The sequence below is a fragment of the Scatophagus argus genome, chromosome 16 (genome assembly GCF_020382885.2).
Source record: "Scatophagus argus isolate fScaArg1 chromosome 16, fScaArg1.pri, whole genome shotgun sequence".
Taxonomy (NCBI): Eukaryota; Metazoa; Chordata; class Actinopteri; family Scatophagidae; genus Scatophagus; species Scatophagus argus.
This window is the reverse complement of record NC_058508.1, coordinates 20,735,448-20,755,156: the sequence shown is the minus strand read 5'-3', so window position 1 is coordinate 20,755,156 and position 19,709 is coordinate 20,735,448. Positions and strand designations below refer to the sequence as shown.

The 19,709-nt window shown below is 46.7% G+C and overlaps 1 protein-coding gene and 1 long non-coding RNA gene across 2 annotated transcripts; one reads left to right on the top strand and one right to left on the bottom strand.

Moving 5' to 3' along the window:
* Positions 1 to 1,480: 1,480 nt before the first annotated feature.
* Positions 1,481 to 3,503, top strand: LOC124073894. The gene is made up of 2 exons (XR_006845738.1): positions 1,481 to 2,651; positions 3,104 to 3,503. It is a non-coding gene; the product is annotated as an uncharacterized LOC124073894 (long non-coding RNA).
* A 7,205-nt stretch (positions 3,504 to 10,708) lies between these two features.
* On the bottom strand, positions 10,709 to 19,520 carry elac2 (elaC ribonuclease Z 2). The gene is made up of 24 exons (XM_046414186.1): positions 18,997 to 19,520; positions 17,761 to 17,811; positions 17,603 to 17,673; positions 17,460 to 17,524; positions 17,282 to 17,339; positions 17,135 to 17,203; positions 16,952 to 17,047; positions 16,536 to 16,585; positions 16,391 to 16,449; positions 16,196 to 16,268; positions 16,003 to 16,115; positions 15,821 to 15,919; positions 15,604 to 15,742; positions 14,902 to 14,987; positions 14,504 to 14,625; positions 14,299 to 14,395; positions 13,420 to 13,558; positions 13,285 to 13,323; positions 13,056 to 13,165; positions 12,672 to 12,771; positions 12,464 to 12,584; positions 11,949 to 12,027; positions 11,554 to 11,698; positions 10,709 to 11,168 (listed from the first exon to the last, which is right to left on the bottom strand). The coding sequence occupies exons 1-24, from the start codon at positions 19,329 to 19,331 to the stop codon at positions 10,920 to 10,922; spliced, it is 2,565 nt and encodes an 854-aa protein (XP_046270142.1). The 5' UTR covers positions 19,332 to 19,520; the 3' UTR covers positions 10,709 to 10,919.
* Between the last annotated feature and the right edge of the window lie 189 nt (positions 19,521 to 19,709).

Sequence of the window (19,709 nt, the reverse complement as noted above, 5' to 3'; positions counted from 1 at the left end):
AACACGCTGAGTAAGAACAGACTGAACCAGTCAGAAGAGACTCCTGCTGTGCAGCCAAACTTTCCTCAAACTCCCTCAGCTGAAATTTTAGTTTAATTAATTTTAGTTAAGTTCCCAAAGTTTACAAAGATGTCTGGCATGTGGTGCAGCCATAAAAACAGTCCACGCAGTCTCTCATCTTCACCTCAGGACCAAAGTGAACTTCCAGCCCCACACAGATAGTGTGTGGTGCTGCTAAATGCTCCCCCTCCCCCTCGTGTTTGACCTCAGCTGAAATTCATCTGGAATGCGTCTGTCATACTGAGCCTCCAGCGCACATGCAGGCTTCCTGCGCTTTGAGACAGCTCTGTGATTACACTGGACAGGCAATCCTCTGCGCATGCCGAGCTGTTGATTGTGAGAGGCGAGAAGAGGGGATTTGTAGCAGAGGTGATTTACTTCACTTGTCTGTCTCGGTGGATTTCGGTGGAAGTTGTTCTTTCACTCGCTCGTCCTGATCTGCGTGCTCTGCAGGAGTCTGCTCGGTGATTTTAATCAAAACACATGGCAGTATTGTACACACTCGGTCGTTACACCTGCGACTGGAGAGGTTACAACACTGTGAACACGTAAAGCTCATCACATGGCGGGAAACTGCTGGAAAACTCACACAGTTTGGTTGTTCATGTAGCCTTTAGTGAAGTCAGGCCTGACGCTGTTGGGCTCGAAACACATCACTTTAGCTCGTCTGTTTGGGATTTGACATTTCTTACTTTCTTCACAACCGAGTGCCTGATTCGAATGCAGGAGATAATAATCACTTAACATGTAAACAACAAAAGCATATTATCAATACAGAATCATTCACGTAAACAGAAGCAGCACAGACTGACTAAACACACACACAGATATGAAGATATTCAGGCGGTGGGTTCCGGGTTCTAAACTGCCAGAAGACTTCAGGTGCCTCACACTCCTCTCCCACCTGCCCATCACCTGCCCACATGACTCCGCCTTCTCACTCACCTGCTGCACATTCACCTGATTAGGCTCTGAGTTTATATAAAGTGATCCACGTCGCCTGGGCCAGATGGTCTGGTCTCTGTTCTGTCTGCCTGCTTTTGAACAAAGCAAACTTAATGTTTCATCTCACCTGCCTGTCAGTCTCACTTCAGGGTTCAGCCTGAGCTGAGGCTCAACGGCACCCAAAGCTTGATGCCGACATGTTTTGAAACATGAATGAACAAGAATTTAGTCACTTTTTGGCATCCTGTCAGGAATTAGTGTAGCAGAGGGAAAACTGTGTCCTGTTTGTCACCCTGAGAGGACAAATTTAAGGGCTCATTGAAGTCATTAATCCTTTGTGAAACATGAATGTCTGTGGCTTCGGGTTGGAAACATGAAGAAACACCAGCTGGCCGAAAAGGCTCAGATCTCTGAGGACAGAAGAATCTGCAGGGAGAAGTAATCCGACTAAATCTCACTGAAAACTGCGTGAACAAATGAGCATTAAGTTAAGAATGTGATCGCAGGGCAGCAAATGAGCCAAAGACTGAAGTGTGACAGCTGACTCCCATCAGCCAATAGGAGTCTGACTTGCACTGTCTGATGCTTCATTTCTGAACATCACCGAATCTTCTTCAAAAGCTTGGACAGCGAGGTGATTCGCTTCTTTTGTCTGTTTTTATAAAAGCTCAACACATTTGAAAATGTGATCTCAGGGTTCAGGGTATTTCTGATCCATTGATTTGCTACTTATAGATTGATGCTTTATTTTTTAAAAGAAAACACAGCAATTAACAGAAATCCTCGACCTTGACAGAGAAACAAATCACCTCCGTCCCAGGCGTGTCAACACCGTAGTGTGAACCCGTTCAGAGGATGAGGACGGTCCAAATGAAACTCCTCCTCTGTCCTGTGCCTCAGCGAGAGGCCCAGGCAGTTAGAGACTCGTCTACTTCAGCTCATTTTAAGTCAAACTGAAGCAGGGCAGCAGAGGAGCTAAAAGGAGTTCAGATCCCAGGACGCTAAGGCTTCAAACTCGGAGCAGCTCGGCACAAAACTGCATCACCACCATCGCGTCTCGTGATATACTGGAAGGTAAAGGTTTTGGATAACCTCTAGTCCAACCAAATGTAAAGATCTTATCCAGGGTCACTCACGCAGTTGTATAATTAGAACAACTACGAGTCGTGTGGGCCTGCTGGAGGGAAGTTCAGGTCTCAGCTCGGACAAGCTCAGGTCCCCCGGGTCTGCCTGCACAGCGGGAAAGACTGAAAATAATTCAGAATAAAGAGAAACTATATCAGATCTGCAGTTGTTGCAATAACACACTCACAGTGTCCAGATGACCTACTGTGTCCTCTGGGATTACAGTCTCTCACTGCTGATTTTACTTGATTTCACCAGCAGGAAGTGGATTTCATGTGGGACTTTCATTTCTCTTTTCCCCATCCGACGGGGCCACCTCCTTCTGTTTGTCTCCACTGCTTTGAGTGTGCGATACACCCCCTCAGGGACGACCACAACCCGGCAGAGCAGCGACATTAAGGGTCTGCGATTTGATTTGGATCGCGAGGCGGTGAGGCGGATCATATTCAGCCTGTGGGCCGAGCAGGGAGGAAACGAGAGGATTTTAATCAAATGCACTGAAAGCGTTTTTACAGCCTCTGGTAAGCAAAGAACAAACATTTAGAGGAGTGAGAAAACAATGAAGTTACAGTCTGAAACTTCAACTCTGCACTCGGCTTCAAGCAGCTCCTACACGAGAGGCCGAAGCCTGAACCTTTTCCTCGTGTTGTGATGCAACAAAATGGCAAAACACTTAAATTCAGGCATTCAAGGCACAGGTGGGGGAGGGGATTGACAGGCAGCGACTTTGGCATCCACAAATCCATCCATCCATCCATTTTCTGTGCTGCTTGCACACACACACACACCACACACAGACAACTGCACACGCACACACTCTGTGCTAACCCCTGCACCCCCGGAAATCCACGTCCAGGAAAATGTTTTCAGAACAGCTTGGAAAAATAATCATAAACATAACAACATTCCATAAGTTTAATCTGTTTTTTAACATTTTTTTTATTAATTTGTATTTTTCTTTTTCTAATTGCAGCCTGCACAGGTGATAAAATGCTTTTCCAGTTACCATAAATATGGATTTCTTCACGGGGGTCAGAGCTCAGTTGAAGCTGAAGTCAGCCAGTTTGCTCGAGGGCACTTCAGAGATGTGGGATGCTGCAGGTGTGATAACCGGCCTCCCTCCAGCTACAAGCCGCCAGCTGAAATCCACCTGCCAGTCAGCACCGAGGACCAAAAAGCCCTGCAGTCTCTGTTGGCTGAAGCTCCAGGCCATCCTGCACCGCCGGGCCGCTTGGAGCCAGATCACCATATTCATAATTAAACAGCTCAGAGGTTCTCATGAATGTGTAGAAAGCCTACACACTTGCAGGCTAAATGTTGCTGTACATGCAGAATGAATAAAATCCAGTCTGGGTCGCTCTGCAGCAGTAAAAGTTTTTGTAGCATGTAGTAAATTTAAATCAAGGACACTGCCAGGGATTTATGGAAAGGCTGAGATTGTATCACCGCGCCGCACGATGATAATAAGCCTCCACCGATTCATCACCACAGCCAGGAACCCTTAGCTCAGCTAAAGTCTCCATTCATTTCTCCTCAATAGTCTCACATTTCTGATTCTCCTGCATGATAAATGAAAACTCAACTCAACCCCCCCACACACACACCTCCAACACTTGGCTTCCCTGTGGCTCGGCGTGTCTTTTCAGAAACATTTCACTCGTAAGCTGACGTCTCCTCGTTCAGCAGACACAAACAGCAAGCCTCGCTGTTTGTATTCACTTCACAAATGTGATCTGAACGCTGCAGTCAGAGATTTATTGTCTTCTGTTCGTATCGAGTCTGGACACGACTCAGCCTGTTCTGTTCACACAAAACGCAGGAGTGAAAGGTGACGGCTCAAAGATGGACTCTCCGTTTCCCGACGACGGAGCATTTTCTCTCAGAACAATACTCCGAACGTGACGACGTGTTGGCAGCCCACAGCTCAGCAGGAGGACATTAATTGAACGTTTATCTGACAAAACAGAAGATGAACAAAGCCAGCGACAGTGCGGGCCAGCTGTTATCAGCTGTTCCTGCTGCTGGTCTTCTTGTCGGAGTAGGACGAGACGGACGAGACCAACACTGCGTCCCGAGTTCCGCACCGTATTCTTCTAATCCGACAGAAGATAAAGACTTCTTATTAAAAAAAAAAGCAGCCAGAAACAAACATGATGTCACCATACCAGCTGGTCAGACACAATCCCAGTATCCAGGCCCGAGATGCCAAACTGATTTGATAAGACCTTATTTACACCCTGTTAAATCAATCTTCACTGGCTGAACCCTAAGCAGGAACATTCAAAGTACTCACATTCCTGCCTCACTTCCTGTACAGACCAGTCTGGGACCAGACTAAAGAAATAGGAGAATATTAACTGACACAATAAGGGCCGAACAGGATCTTGAAGGCCACATGTAAAAATCTGGTTTTAGACCTTCAGTATTTTACCAAACATTGTGCTCACACGGTGCACGCAGGCCGTTTCCGGTTCATGCAGCCATGAGGTCGAACCCTGACCAACCTTGGACGCTTGGTTCTGATGCATCACACTCTTTGGTTACTGGAGAAACACCAAAAGCTTCACTTTAAGAGTCAGGCTTACTGTGAAACCATCACACTCTTTTAACTCGTCGTAGAGGCAGCGTGTTTCAGACCTTTCCATGCTTCTGCTTTTCATCTGAAAACGCAGCTACGCCGGTAATCTCACGTCGTCTGACGACTGCCGGACGAATGGTGCGTCACGTCGGTTTGCACCGTACGACTTTTTCGCTACAGTTGAAAATGAAGCTTCCCCCTCAATGAATCAAACAAACCGAGGCGCGAACATTCGGGATTTTAGCCGTGTGTTCCTCAACTTCCTGTAAGAGGAAAGGTGTCGACATCAAGCTGAGGTCTTAATTAACTCAGGACGTCTTAAATCAACCTCTGGCGTATGTCGCTGTGAGAGAAGATAATCTGTCTTTGTCTGCCTGCCGTCCCTGAGGGGGCCTGTGTTTATCTCCTCGCTGCATCTCCACTGCAGAGCCTGATTATCTTTTCTTTTCTGCTCGGCGGTAAAGAAATGCTGTCACTCTCTCGTTCCCTCTTCTCTCTTTAACAGACGAGGAGAACTTGAGCTGCTCAATTCACTGCTGATTAGCGTTTGTGAAAGGGGAGAAAAAAAGAGGAAATTTTCACAATCCTCCTTCAGGGGAGCTTATTACTGAAGGACAGCACTTCATCGTGATTCATTCGAACTGGGGATCGCAGCGTCTTAACCTCGGAAAGGTGGGACGGTACAGCAGCACAACAGGGACACACAGCATGACGAAGAAGCACAGGCTTTCCTCCTCTTCCTCCTCCTCTTCCTCAGCACCGGTGTGAGGCGACGCCACAGAGAAGCGAGGGAAGTCTGCTCCTGAAGCGTGAGAGCAGCAGGACGCCACAGCGGCCTGCGGGGAAATCAAGGATGCGGAGGTGGACGAAGCTGAAGGATGGCGGGCTGGAAAACAACAAAGAGATGTGAGGTGTTGGAGTAATTGGAGCTCCTTGACACTGTGCTGAAGGAGGGATGGTTACAGGAGCCCCGGCAGCACAGGCCTCCTCGCTCAGATCCGCTTTGACTGCACGTAATGTGGCTTAACGAAACATGGATCTGATCCACGAAACCTTGTGACAGTCAGAGCTGTTTACATATTCGCAGGCTGTGTCCAAAAAATCGAACAAAATAAGCTAAACGACAATAAAATAACCTTAACACAATAAGAAACTTTTGACTGAAACGTTACTTTGCCTCCACGCCGGCTGTTTCCTGTTCAAATCTGCGACACAAACGTCAGCGTGTCAGCAGCCTTAAAGGCCGAATTCTCTTCTAACCCTTCAAACTAAATGTGCTCTAACTCAACCGCCTGATGGTTGGTGAGTTTGTTTAAATGCCGACTTTTCCTCCAGTTCCACGGTTATGTGAGGCACATCTTAACACAGCTCAGGTTACTGAGTGATGAGTCCTGGACTAAATATGTTTGCCTTTAAAAAACAAACCAAAACTTTGTGAGGTACTTATTGAAGATTCACCAGCGAGAGCCAATGGGCCTCCAGAGCTGAGACGCACTCACATACTGGAACAAGCTATGGATCAACACGTGTCTTATCCTGTGGTCACGTCTCCTTCATCACAAAACACAGGTGTGACCAACAACACCGAGGGCTGCATTCCATTTAGCTGTGCCAGGAGGTTGTCCCAGAACACCAGCATGCACAAAAGCTTTTTTAACCTGGAATCTCTTTGAGGAGAGCAGCCATGATTGATTACACCTGTGCTTTTCATAGCTGTAATAACCAGCCTGCACTGCAGATGTTTTCTCTGTTTTGTCTTCATCGATGCAGGCTGCTGGCTCCTCAGGACGGACAGGCTGCCATCTTCTCTGTCCAAGACGCCAGGATCGGGCGCAGATGGACCGAATGTTTTGATGTGCAATTGGCCGTTATTCTCCTCCTGTGTGACTTCAGATCAGAGACACGTGTCCACAATGCTTCAGCTAATTGCTGCCAGCCAGTCGGCTGCTGGCAGCGTCTTCGCCCGCTTTCATGGAACCAAATGGCAGAAGAAGATCTGCAGCGAAACGCGTATTTGTGCGTTGTTTGTATTATGTTCAGCTGTTGTTTCTAAAGGCTGTAAGGAAAGACAATTTAAGGATTTTTTGGTTTCCGTCTGAAAGTTTCCCCACCACAGAGTGTGAAGAAGTTGTCACACATGACGCTACGACCTTCACACAGCTGAGTCCTCGCTGATTGTCCAGCAGGACTCTTCTGTAAGCTTTCCTGCACTTGTCCTTTCTGTCCTCTCCAGTCTGAAAACTTTGCCTAATTTCTGTACATTTTTATCAGAAATCAGTCATGTCGCACTCCTGTATGTTTACCAGTCCAGCAAGACAGGATTTCTGGTCCCCGTTTAACAGCCAGCTTGAGCTAACAGTGGTACTCTAGAGGTCGTGGGACTTCTCAAACTGAATCAATAGCACACACACTGAACGGGAAAATGAGCTCAATCTTGTAACTAAAACATCAGCTTTAAAGAACTGAGTTTGCATGGACGGACTGAACTGTGTGGTTTGGATCTGTGACGAACTCCGGTCTGCTGCGTAGAAGTCGAGACTAAAGGGAACCTTCTGTCTCTGGACGAGACGCCGAGGGAGGTCACTCCTGTCCGGGTTAACGAACAATCCATAATACACATAAATAATACATAGCGTGTTGATGCTGAAATTCAAACTTGGACTCGTGAAGTTGAGTTGGACTGCAGGTGCTCTTTAAATGAAAATGTAAATACCTCAAAGTTTATTTATTCATAGCGATTAAAAATGACTTCATGAGTCACAAAGAGGACCATTATATGTTTATATTTACAGATTCAGAGGGATAACTGAAAAGGAAAATCATTTAAGTTGCCTGTTGAGTCACATGATTGTGATTCACTTTTCACTCTTTATTAATTAGATGACCGTGGATTGTAACTAACCAGATTAAACAAGCATTCAAAGGTCATTATTGTACTGATGGTTCAGTAAATACAGTGAATGCATCAGCACGACGGTTAGCGTGTGCAGCAGGATGAAAACATAAGATGTGACGTCTGCAGGAAGGCCAGCAGGCTGTGGATGATATCAGGAACCACAAAAACCAACCACTGCTGCTCTTTGCTGTAGTTGCTATGGCTGTAGCGTTAGCTCAGTTAGCCATGCAGCTAGTGGTCCTATGGCTGACTGGATTGTGCTCGGATGGCGACTTCGCATCGGTGGAGGGAGCTGCCACCGGCAACAGGACCCGTCTTAATTAAACTTATCTCCGAACACTTCCTGTCGCTGTTACTTCCTGGAGGTGTACAGCACGAGGTCATCTCGTTCTCTGTCCTCTTCTCTGCATGTTGTCCTGAGGTGTGCGTGAGTTTCATAATCAACTTCATCTGAATCCCCAGCAGAATAAACGACAAAGCAAATCCGCGTCAGTCACCAGATCTCAAACACTAAACTGGGTGATTGTACAGCAGCAGCCGCCATGTTTTACGTGAACAAAGCATCAAATAATGACCCCCAAAAAGAGCTGCCTTATAATCATCAAGTTGAAGTGATTCTTCGAGCAGAATTTCCCAGATGAAACTCTCATGGGAACTTCATTTCAGAAGTTCAAGAATAATGCATGTCGGGCATCTTTCTCCGTGGGCTCCTTAATCCTCAGTGAGTCTTTATCTGAATGTCAAAAACAAACAAAAATCGATGTTAGTTTATCCAGCTCACCATGTCAAACTACACAGAATTTCAGCACCGCCTCCTCCCTTCCCTCCGTCTGCAGCTTTTCTCCTACAAAGCTGCAAAGCAGGTGTGATTTGTGCAGCGACTGCTTGTGAATATCAGAGCAGCTGATTGTTTTCTCAGGTGTGAGGAGATCTTCACGTCGCTCACATGCAGGTGAGCGCCGCTGCTTTCCGAGCCTCCTGAGGTTTCTCCCTCTCAGAGCGTTAACGCCGAGGGGGCTGAGAGGCGAGCCCAGGCAGGGCTACGTGGAATCTTAATGCACAAAAGCTGCTTCACCACCTCAGGAAAAAAGCCATTTTCACAGTTCTCTAAAAGTTACCAAAGATCAAGCTTGGATATTCTGATCTCAGTTTTGTGGTCCCGTCTGAGCAGCTTGGATGAAGATCTTGATGTGAGGTGACAGCTGCTGACAGACAGTAAAGCAGGGATCCTGATCAGATGAGCCAGGATGGATCTTGTGCCCACAATTACTGACCTGCCCCTGTGACGGCGAGGACTGTGACCTCCAATCTGAGAGGCTCCAGGCCTCCAGCGCCTTCTTCTCTTTCTTTTTTTTTCTTGCCCCACAAGTCCCCTCAGATTACTTCCTACTTTGATTCCTGCCAGAGCAGAACGGGGCTGCTCTCTGAATCAGCAGCCAGGCAGAAAATGTGAAGAGAGGCGAGCAGCCTGCATAATTGACTTTGGATTGAAGCGGAGTATTCAGGTAAAGGAGGTGTATCTGATTGGTGGCGTCCTGCTCTGTTCAGATCTGTCGCCCTTCATTCCACACCAAATAAACAATGACAAACATGAACAGCACAGGTGCCAGTTAGTGTGATGATGTTATATTTTAATGAGTTTCATCCACGGTTATTTCTGCTCGTCAGTCTCAGGATCAGATGGCGAATCCAGGGATGGCAGAATGCGTCAAACTTTGCAGCGTTGCCACATTCCATGTTAGCATAACAATGCAGTGATTGGCCCAAACATAAAAACTCAATTATCCTTTAAGTCCAGGCAGGCATGTGAGTCAGACTGGGAAAGGAGCAGGAAAGTGAGCTGAAAAATGAAGCCTCAGGTGGATTTCGTGATAAATACGTTAGAATTGGGCCATCAGTAGTCATTTGTGGGGATCCACTGCTGGTTGAGTGATGATTAGGTCTATCAGTCCATCGTTTTTTTATTTATTTATTTTTTGGACTCTGCAATGTTTGTGTCAAAACCTAATTCTGCCACCGTCCTGCTTATCATTCATGCCTCCTCTTGGCAGCGAAGGCCCCTAAATGGACTCCAGGCTCAGAGGAAATGCATCTTCATCTCACAGCTTCACACTCCAGAAAACAGGCTAATCACCGACTCACTGTTCAGCCCGCTAATCTCTAAAAAAACCTCACATTTACTGCGGAGTTCTGGCGCCTCTCTGATCCAAAGAGAGAGAGAGGGATGACGTTAACCTTTGGCCTCCAACCACAACCATTTGACCATTTTAATGTAATCGGGCAGTTAAAATCGTAATGCAAGACGCGTGGTGGAAATCAAGGCAGTGGTGAATGTTTTCTCTGAATGCTCGGTCCTCACCGTGACTGGAAGGGTCAGCCTGTGAAATCAAGGCTCAGTCTTGCCTGCAGACACTTTGTGAATGGGGTATGTGACGCATGTCAAATGAACAGGCTACATTAATGCACCAAACCACATTTAAGGTGTTTTAACAACCCCCACACTGAGGGACCGAGCCAACATGTTAAGTGTTGATACACCCGACCCTGTAATGGCTGAAGTCATCAGTCTTTCCCCATTGTTGATTGCTGCAGCCAACACTCCCTCAAGCGGCAGAGGACAATAAGTCACTCTTTATGAACATTATTACCATGTTGGCTGATTTTCTTTTTTCCTCTCGGCCCCACTAACTGGGCGATGTAAGCTCTGATGGCCCACTGGAGCCCCCGTGTGGATCGAAGAGGAAATGTTCAGCCTCTGTGGCGTCACTGGCTGTGGTTTCTCAGCTTTACTGCAGCTCATGTGATGTGCTCCATCAATAAGCACACTTTGTTTTGTTTAAGTTTCTGATGCTGGAAAAGTCCAGTGGGAGTGGAAACTATCAGATGACTGAGTAGCTGAGTGATTTACCAGGTGGAAAGACTGGAGCAGCTCAGCTGATTTAAAAACATATCAAGTTTGTTTTGGGTTTATGATCTATACTGCAGCCAGCCAACAGGGGGCGACCTAAACGCTTCTGGCTTCACTTTAATGTCTCTGCCTTTATTTGTAGCCAGCGGGTTGAGTCCCGTCTGGTGACATATTACAAAAACACACTGGACATAACTGTATGAAACTCCACACTGAGGTACTGCTTTATTCAGTTTAATGAAAAACAAAAACTATATTTATAGCTTTGTACGCTCTGATGTGAGAAATATACACGTTTCTTCAATGAAACCACACAAGCCAAATAAAAATCTTTAATTCATTTAAATTAATAACTCAGGTTGCTTTCAGTTAACATCCTTCCAGCTGAAGTCTGTTTAAATCAGACTTCAGCTGGTTTTCAGCCTCTTCATCTCTACGCTGTGCGTCGCCACCGCCGCCGCCTCCTCCTGGTCTCTCTTAGCACCTCGACTCGCGCCGCTCGTGTTCTGCTCGCCGTTCGCTTCCGAGACACTTTCTCTCAGATATCTCAGCTCCCTCTTCTCTCTTCTCTCCTCCATCTCGCCGATCACTTCGGCGAAAAGAGCTTTAAGTGCGGGAATGAGCCTGGGGAGGATTTTGAAGTCCCCGAAGCGAATCTGAGCAAAGAACAAATGGAGAAAATGGTCAACTGAACTCTTGAAGGAGTGAGACTCTTAAACACTGTGGACGACTTTTCAGCCTTGCGTCTTAAAGGAAAGACTTTCTTCAGGAAGGGGAATCTGCAGTGACCTGAAACAACATAAAACTCAGGAGCCTGCAGTCTGAGGCTCCAGCACAGAAACCAGGCTCGAGTCCCTCCCAGGTTTGAACCATTAAAAATAAACCATGTTCTCCTGGAGAACAATGTTCTCCTGTTAAAAGGCTGTGTTTAAATGATGCATTCGGGTGCAATCGTACAGACCAAAAGAAAAAAAAACAAACTGTTCCAACGTCACGATGACAACAAACGCCGTTACATGAGGCGTCCACAGCGACACTCACTCTCATGTGGTCGAATGAGATCCCGACTCGGTCAGTGAAGTCCTCGCTGAAAAGGGGGATTTTGGCGTAGCGCTGGCTGAAGTGGTTCAGCATAATGAACTCGGCGTTCATCTTCATGCCGACGCCGATGGCCTGGGAGGTCGTGCTGTCAGAAAACACGAAGCAGAGATTAACATCATTTTGACAGCGAGACTCTCAGCACGCACGTAAAAGATGTTTCTGTGAAGACGGACGCTCACTCTGACACCATAAAAAAATCGATGTCAATATCTGTGGAGATGTACAACCCACTCAGAAATAACTGCCGCCTCAAACAGCCAATAAAGTGCATTTCTTTTGTCGGCTGACAGAATTGTTTTCCCCTTTCAAAGCCAGTTTGTGACGGTTTGACTCACCTGTGCCTTTTCTCTACGGCTTCCTCCTCCATCCCGTCCTCCAGCGTGGCCTCATGGATCACTAAGGTTGCATTTTTTCCTGGGGGAGAAAAAGAAAATCAGAATCAGAGGCCCGAATCAGAGTCTGCACTTAAAGCCTGTTCCCGTCCCACAGGAAATCAATCAGGTGGCCGACGTAATCAAGAGTGGGCCTGTCCTGTTTGTCTGGCGAACTGATCCATCCTTAATGACAGGCACGGGACACACTCGCCGTCTCTGCTTGGACAGGATCCAGTCAAGCAATTTAAGACGAGTCAATGAAGTGGGATCCCATAGGAGCCATTAGAAGAAGCCGGCCAGCAGCGAGAGTGATCGAAAGCATTAAGAAAAATCGGATAAATTATTCAGAACAACCCGTGTGGTCCTGAGATGAATCTCTGTAATACTGAAAGCACGCGCTCAGTTTGCTATTACCTGCAGTGTCTGAGGCTCACTTCAGAGAAATGTGGACTTTAATCACTCAGAGCGGTACTGACCCATGTGTACGAAGGCCTCGCTGGGCATGGTGTCCCCTGAAAACGCCACTTTCCAGCCTGACTGATGGGTGAAGCTGCAGGCGAAGGCGTTCCTACAGTGACGCACCAGACACGTCTGGAACTGAGACACAACACAACCAGAACAATGAGGAATGTCAAACAAAGCAGAGGCTCTGAAGTGAAAAACGATGTGAAAACAGCTGCAGACCTCTTTCAGATCGTTCTTCTTCAGCAGCGCTTGGATGAGCGACTTTGTCCTCTGCGTCGGAGCCTCGGCGTCTTTGGACAGGTGTCGGTTGGAGATGAAGCTGAAACACGAAGCGAGTGACGTTAAAGACACGAGCACGAGAAAACGTAGAGAAGCAGAGTCTGCTTAGAGGAATCAAAGGGTTTATCTCTGTGCTTCCATCTTCATTTCCTTACTTATTGTACTTTTTCCCGACAGCTGCAGTCACTGCAGATAATCTGACCTAAAACAGCCGACTCAAATAAAAACCTTCATATTGTTTTATCGCTGCATGCGTTAAATATAAATACGCAGGGTGATGAAGCACGTTTCTTTAAGTTTTGCTTTGTCTTAGCGTTCACATACTTGATGTGGTCCAGGATCTCCTCACAGAAGTTGTGGTACTGGTTGAGCCACGTCATGATGGGAGCCGGACCCACCAGGTAGATGGGGCTGAACGCCTTTCCCAACGCCGCCTGACAGACATTCACATTCAGCTGTTTTTATCTCATGAATAATCACTGGTTTTCATGTGGTTTTCAAACACTAAAAGAGCTAAAGAAACGGGGCTGATGTGATCTTTTCCTGGACGTACCAGCGCTCTCTGCCTCTCATACAGCAACATGAGCAGACCCTGAAACAAACAGACCAGGGAACAGCTTGAAGCACCTGACTTCACACTGAGATGATTAACACTTCATGGAGATGGAGTGTAGCGGCTGCTCTTTACCGTGTGGTGGTCTGCGTGCAGGTGCGAGATGAAGACAGTTGAGATCTTGGACAGAACGTCGTCCACAGCGTCTCCGTAGTGTCTGCAGAGCTGACCGAAGGTTCCCTCCCCGCAGTCCAACAGCACCGACTGACTCGGGCTACAGATAGAGCAGACAAAGCGTCAGTTGTTGCTAACTTTCACTCTGTCACAGTCAGATTTTCACTCCACAGTTAACTTCCTGGATCGTCTACACGATGAGCATCTAATTGTCAAACAGGACGGGAATCATCAAAACTTTTTATACACACTTACATGCACAATCTTCCTAAACTCTACTGGAGTCCTTCTTCACAAGCTCCTGCTGTGTGCTGAAGCTCAGAGCTCATTTTAAACTCCAGTGAAGACTCCAGAGTTTGTAATGATACCACACATGGTGCATTTAAAAACAGATTCAGCTGACGGCTCATTTGGTCCAACTGCTTAAAGATCACACAACAGTCCTGAAACAAATCCCTCGCGAGGGTTTTTGGGTGTTGAAGCGACTTCATGATCATTTTGTGGCACTGCTGTCCACCTGACTGGCACCACTCATGTCAGCACAAACTACATCCTCCGTGTGATGGAGGCTCGCTTTAATTCAGCCTCGCTGAGGACTGAGGAGAAGAATCGGTGCAACATGTTAAGTGATTTTGCAGTTTAGTGTCTGGCTTTTTTCTAAAGAGAAATAACAAAGTAGGTCATTTTCCCTGCGAGCTGTAAAGTCTCTCGGTTTCTTCCAGATAAAAGAGAAACATTTTCTCATCTCCCTGCTCCTTTTCAGCAACCACATGCACCTTAGCAGCATTTTAAACGGCGATCCCTGCCCTGAGTGTTTCCGTGGAAGCCTGAGATCCAAACCTGATGTTAACTAAAGTGCCGCTGACGTTCCTGATCTTCATCGGAAGAGCCGATCCTGTTCCCAAGAAAACCACCTCTGGGTGTTTTTCTCCTCGTCCTGCAGCAGAAAACAAAATTCACGTTTCCTGTCACTCAGGTAAACAGACGACAACTTCACACTGAAGACCGCCGAAGGACCACGCAGTGAAAGGTGAGAAACACTCACCAGAACCCTCTGCGGCGTCGGCACAGCAGATCTTCCTGCACTTGTCCACTTCTTCCAGAAAGTCTGGGACCTCAGCAGCTTCTTTCACAAACTCCTCAGCGTTGCAGTCGAGCATGGCATCTCTAATGGATCAAACACAGAGTCAAGACACACGCCACTGCCTGCAGAATCAGCGGCCGCGGGGGGAAATGGCGAATCTTTTTCACATGTGACCTTGAGCACTCGACGGACAGCGAAGAGAAAACACTGACACTGGTGAGACGAGGTTCAAAGAGAAGCGAGAGGAAGAAAGCGGCAGAGTGCAATGGGCCGTTCCAGATTGTTTTCTGTGACGAGGCAGCGCTCGCAGCTGCAGAGTGATGCCGGCTAAATTGGATGGGGTTGAAGGACAAACTAACCTTTGCCACTCCATTACGGGTCTGAGCTGGAACTTCAGGAGACACTCGGCTCTGACGTTTGGGACATGCAGGGCGGCCTGAGGCTCCTGGTCGAAGGAAACACACACAAACACACTTGTTTTTCTGTTTTCTCATGACTGCTCTTCAGATCACGTATCACTTTGTGAACTCTGAAGCCTCTGAAGCTGAGTGGCATTTAGATACTGAAAGTCACTGGAGTCAATACTGTAACTCGAGCTGCCCCCTCATGGCTGTTGGCCTCTGCCTTAGGGGTGCAGAACTGCAATATGTTTAACAATGCTGTGCTGATTGATGATGATTACTAGTTAACAGACACTATATAGACAGAAGTATTGGGACACCTGACCCTTACATTGACAGGGCAGCTTTGCAGCTCTAACAGCTTCCACTTCCACAGGCCCATAACACAACTGAATTCAATAATCATGGTGTGTCCCAATAGTTTTGTCTATATGGTGTACATCCACCCCAACATAACAAAGTCCATGTGAGACAGAAAGAATTAAGCACCTGTCACTACTGTAAAGTCAGAGAACACAGAACACCTGTGGAACAGCACGTCTCCCTGCTCACAGAATCACAGTAAACTGAATCATGGCTGTCACGCATGACACAGTCAGAGTGATAAGAGTGCTGCCATCTGAGTTCACTGACAGGATGTCGTCTCACCATCAGTGTTACCTTTGTTCTGTAAGACTTGAGTTCTGGAAAAATCTCAGGGTGGATCATGTTCAGCTGGGTTTGAAGCTTGTGACTTCTGATGTTGTGGACCGTGCAGACGTGTTCATTGAGGATCAGGTGTTCAGTTGTGGATGGAAACCTACAGGACAAGAAAACAATGTGTTAAAATATGCAGTATTGTCTATGAAGTCTGGTTTCAAAGCGGGGGATCACAAACCTCTCCATCCACTTCTTGTATTGATCTGTTTTCAAAACGTCCTCGGGAGTCATGTGGACGATAACCACTGCAGGATTTTCTGATCCGCCGGTTTGGTGTCTGAGGAGGAGGGAAAACTTTATTTAAAACACACTTTCTCACATACACTGAGGTTAACTTGGAGAAAGAAAGAAAAACCAAACCTGCTCAGCTGCTGATTGGTGCAAACAGCGTTGACGAACTCCTCAGATGGACATTCGACAATAATAAAGACTTGTCCCGGGTCAGTGGGCGTACAGACCTGCTCAGGTCGGATCTACGACACAACAGAAACAGAGTCAGAGCCGTGGACCAATCAGGGAGATCATATCGGTGAAGAGCGTCCTCATGCAGCACCTCTTTTCCTTCGTACACGACGCTTTTTCCGGCCTTCAGAGCCGCGATGAGGGGACCGATTGCTGCTGTGCCTCTGGGGGGGAAGAAAAGGTTTTTCATAACAGTTTGAGCTTATTTTGGGGGTTTTCAACAGTTAGAATTAGAGGCAATTTTAACACTTTGATGCATCAGTAAAGGAAGAGTAACTGCTCTTACACAGGCAAACCGAGCTCCTTGGCTTGAGGCACTAAGAAATTTCCTTTCCTGGGGTGAAGCTGTAAAAGTAGAGAAGAATGTCAGACACAAAGTTCCTTCATGTGTACCTCATAAGCAGGATGGCAACGCCTTGAAAGTGTCCTACCTTGCATATGAAGGCAACCACCAAATCTGCAGTTGCTTTTCGTCTTTCACCTACAAGACAGCAGAAACAAACGGCTGGTTGAAAACACACCAGCGTCTTTGCGTTTTTACCCTTAATTCCAGTTCTCTGGAGCTTCTTCATTTCCCTACAGAGAGAGCCAGGGGCCGATGATGCTCCACCTGGCTGCAATTCACCAATAAAAAGAAGGAGAAACGAGCACGTAGGACTGTGGGTCCTTTCTGAGAGAGTAGATGATCATTGTTTTTAAAATGAAGTGAAGAAAAGGACCGAGGACCGTCACGCCCCTGTGCTGCCTGGCCTGACCTCGTGGCTGGAAAACACTGGTAGTGTATAGTATGAAACTGGAATCAAGGATTTGATTCCTGGCAGATCAAAGAAGCACAAACATGTCCAACCTGACTCGACGTCCATCCTGGGAGATGGAGGTCTTCCAGGAGGGCTTCTGCTGCCGGAGTTGGGGGAACATTTCCTGCTGTCATCCCTCATATGGGCTGGAGAGAGAAGATAGAAAAGAGTCAGTGAATACTAAAAAGAAGGAAAGACTCTTAAAAGAAAAAAAAAAGAAAATTTGAACTTACCAAATATTGGCACTTGATGAATTGTCATTGTGTCGTCTGCATACGCCTCCTCAGTGTACGGTCGAACCGCTGGAAGTGTACGATACAGTGAATATCACACAAGACCTGATATTGTGCAGCTTTTCTAATTCAGTAACTTCAGCTTACACAGCTTGATGTCATCCAGTGGGCCAGAAAACAACTTAATGGCATTCAGATAGTTCTCCTGTGACGAAAAGAAGAAGAAGAAGAAGAGAGAGACACACACAGTGGGTGTGAAGTGAATAAATGTTTGATTTAAAAAGCTGCTGCAGACGCGTCCACGCTGTATGATGGAGTGTCTCACCAGCTGTGGAGGTCCAGAAAAGACACACTCTGGAACACCAATGTCCCTCAAGGTTAAAATCATCCCTGCAGAGGAAACAACACACCATCAATAAAGTATCATCAGTGAGTCGACCTCCGGTTCGTCTGACAGACGTCACCAACCTGATAAACCGCCCACATTCTTCCAGCTCATCCTGGTCAGGAAGACGTTGTCCAGCTGAGCGGCTTTCAGCCTGTCAGAGGAAGACACAAGAATATCACTGCTCCCTGTCCACGGGACCGACTCAGATGATGATGATCAACGGGTTCAACCAGCTTACTTGTGCTCCTGCATGAGTCTCTGTGTTCCTTCACCACAGTTGAACAGGTATCTGCAGAGAGGAGCCAAGTCAGTCAATGCCGGTCTGACCTCACAAACATGCTTAAGAGCTGGCGCCATTCATCAGTCAGATCTTAACTGCTTAATGCCTACTATTTTGATAATCCAGAATGTCCAGATTTCAGCCTGTCAGACGTTAATATTTTCTGCTTTGTTCGGTTCTGCATGACAGTAAAGTGAATATCTTTGGGTTGTGGACACATTTGAGGAAGACTAGTCGATCAATCATGAAAACAATCAGCAGGTTAATTGAGCATGAAATTAACCTTTAGTTGCAGCTCAACTGTGGTGTAATTTTGGGCCTTCATGGACTGTGTGATATACTCAGGTTTAGTGAGAATCTTATACTAAAGTGAAGCCAACATATCCCTGATATGAGTGCTGCTATCTCGCTCTGGTGATGTCATTTGGAGCCAGCGTCTGTGTAGCAGAGGTCCGCCACGGTCTCGAGTTCCCGCCCATACACCCGTCTGACCCAATCAGAGGCAGCGCTCAGCTGTCAATCCTGACGCTTCAGCCCCAACTAATTAAAACCAAACTTTTAAGGAAAATGAACACTTAAACGTACATCAGCGTGATTAGCACTACCTAAAATGACAGGAACCATCTTTGGGAAATTTTTATTTTACGTGTCCTTGCGTGTATGAGTGTTTTAGTTCCATGTCAGCAAAGTCCATTTTAAAGAATTTCCCCTCTGGGATGAATAAAGGAGTTCTGATTCTGATTTCCTGACATGGAGGGCGAGGGGTTTATGAGCTGTACCGCACTCAGCCACCAGGGGGCGACCCAGACGTTTTAGCTCCACTCCACAGAGCTCTCATGCAGTCCACCTGTACATAGACTCAAGTGTTTTTTGCTCTAGTCATAACCCCACCCTACAGTCACGTCACAGTGTACTGATACACCCTGGAGTACACTTGTACGTCACTGCAGGAAGACGGCAAACCACCGGAGGTCAGATAAAACAAGATTCACAGCTACTCTTCGTCTGCTCTTAAAAGCACATCAGTCTGTCGGCCACGTTTTTAGTAACAGCGTCAAGCTATACCAGATCTTAACTAAAGAACAGTGCTTTAATTTAGCTCACAATTCTTTTGTACCTCGAATATTTATATACTTGTTGGAAAGGCAGTTCTGATTTCAAAGAGAAAGCCCTGCTTACTGAAACGCAAATTACCTGTTGTAGTCGGAGAAGACGTACAGTGACGCACAGCTGTCTCTGCTCCCAGCACCGATCACCTGCAGGTACACCGTGGACGGTCCGTGAAGGCTCCACTGTTTCGCCCGGCACTCTTTGATTTTCACTCGCCGCAGCGTTTCCTTCTGCTTAGGTTTCTTCACACCCAGCGGTCTTCCCACCTCCGGGTTACTGTTAGTCGCCATTGTTCGGAAAAACTGCAAAAGAGTCCGGTGGAAACGAGAATCACAGCGTGCGACAGCCAGTGAAGCAGCTCTGCCTTTGGAAATCAGAGATGTAAAGGACCTGAGCTTCAGCTGGACCGTATTCATCATAAATACGTCACCCAGTGTTTAAAATCTCCAGCATCGCTTCATTACATCTAAAAGCACGCGATTAAAGTTTATTCATACATTTCCACGAGCTTTATACAGGTATTAATCACCCAATAGCTGCTGGAAGCACATCCAGTAGGACTTTGGAGGTTGGATGACCCATGTGACATTACTTCCGGCATCTAATGATGACGTTCACGAATTTTATCGCTTATTGGTGCGTGGATTTATTTGGCAGGTCTGTGAACCAATCACAGCGGCTTGTTGAGCGAGGGAGGCGGGGATAGAACGATTACCCAAGGGCCTTAAACGCCTAAATAACAATGTTTATATTCAGCTTTTCCCCAGGAGCTTGAGGAAGTTATTTACAGTTAATAA

Excerpts from the sequence above, each read along its gene's own strand:
- elac2 (XM_046414186.1), bottom strand. The coding sequence starts at position 19,331 with ATGATGAATACGGTCCAGCTGAAGCTCAGGTCCTTTACATCTCTGATT. Across the intron at positions 16,450-16,535 it reads TGGTTGCCTTCATATGCAAG|CTTCACCCCAGGAAAGGAAA; the intron begins GTAGGACACTTT and ends CTACTTTTACAG. Across the intron at positions 12,772-13,055 it reads GAGATCCTGGACCACATCAA|CTTCATCTCCAACCGACACC; the intron begins GTATGTGAACGC and ends TTCGTGTTTCAG.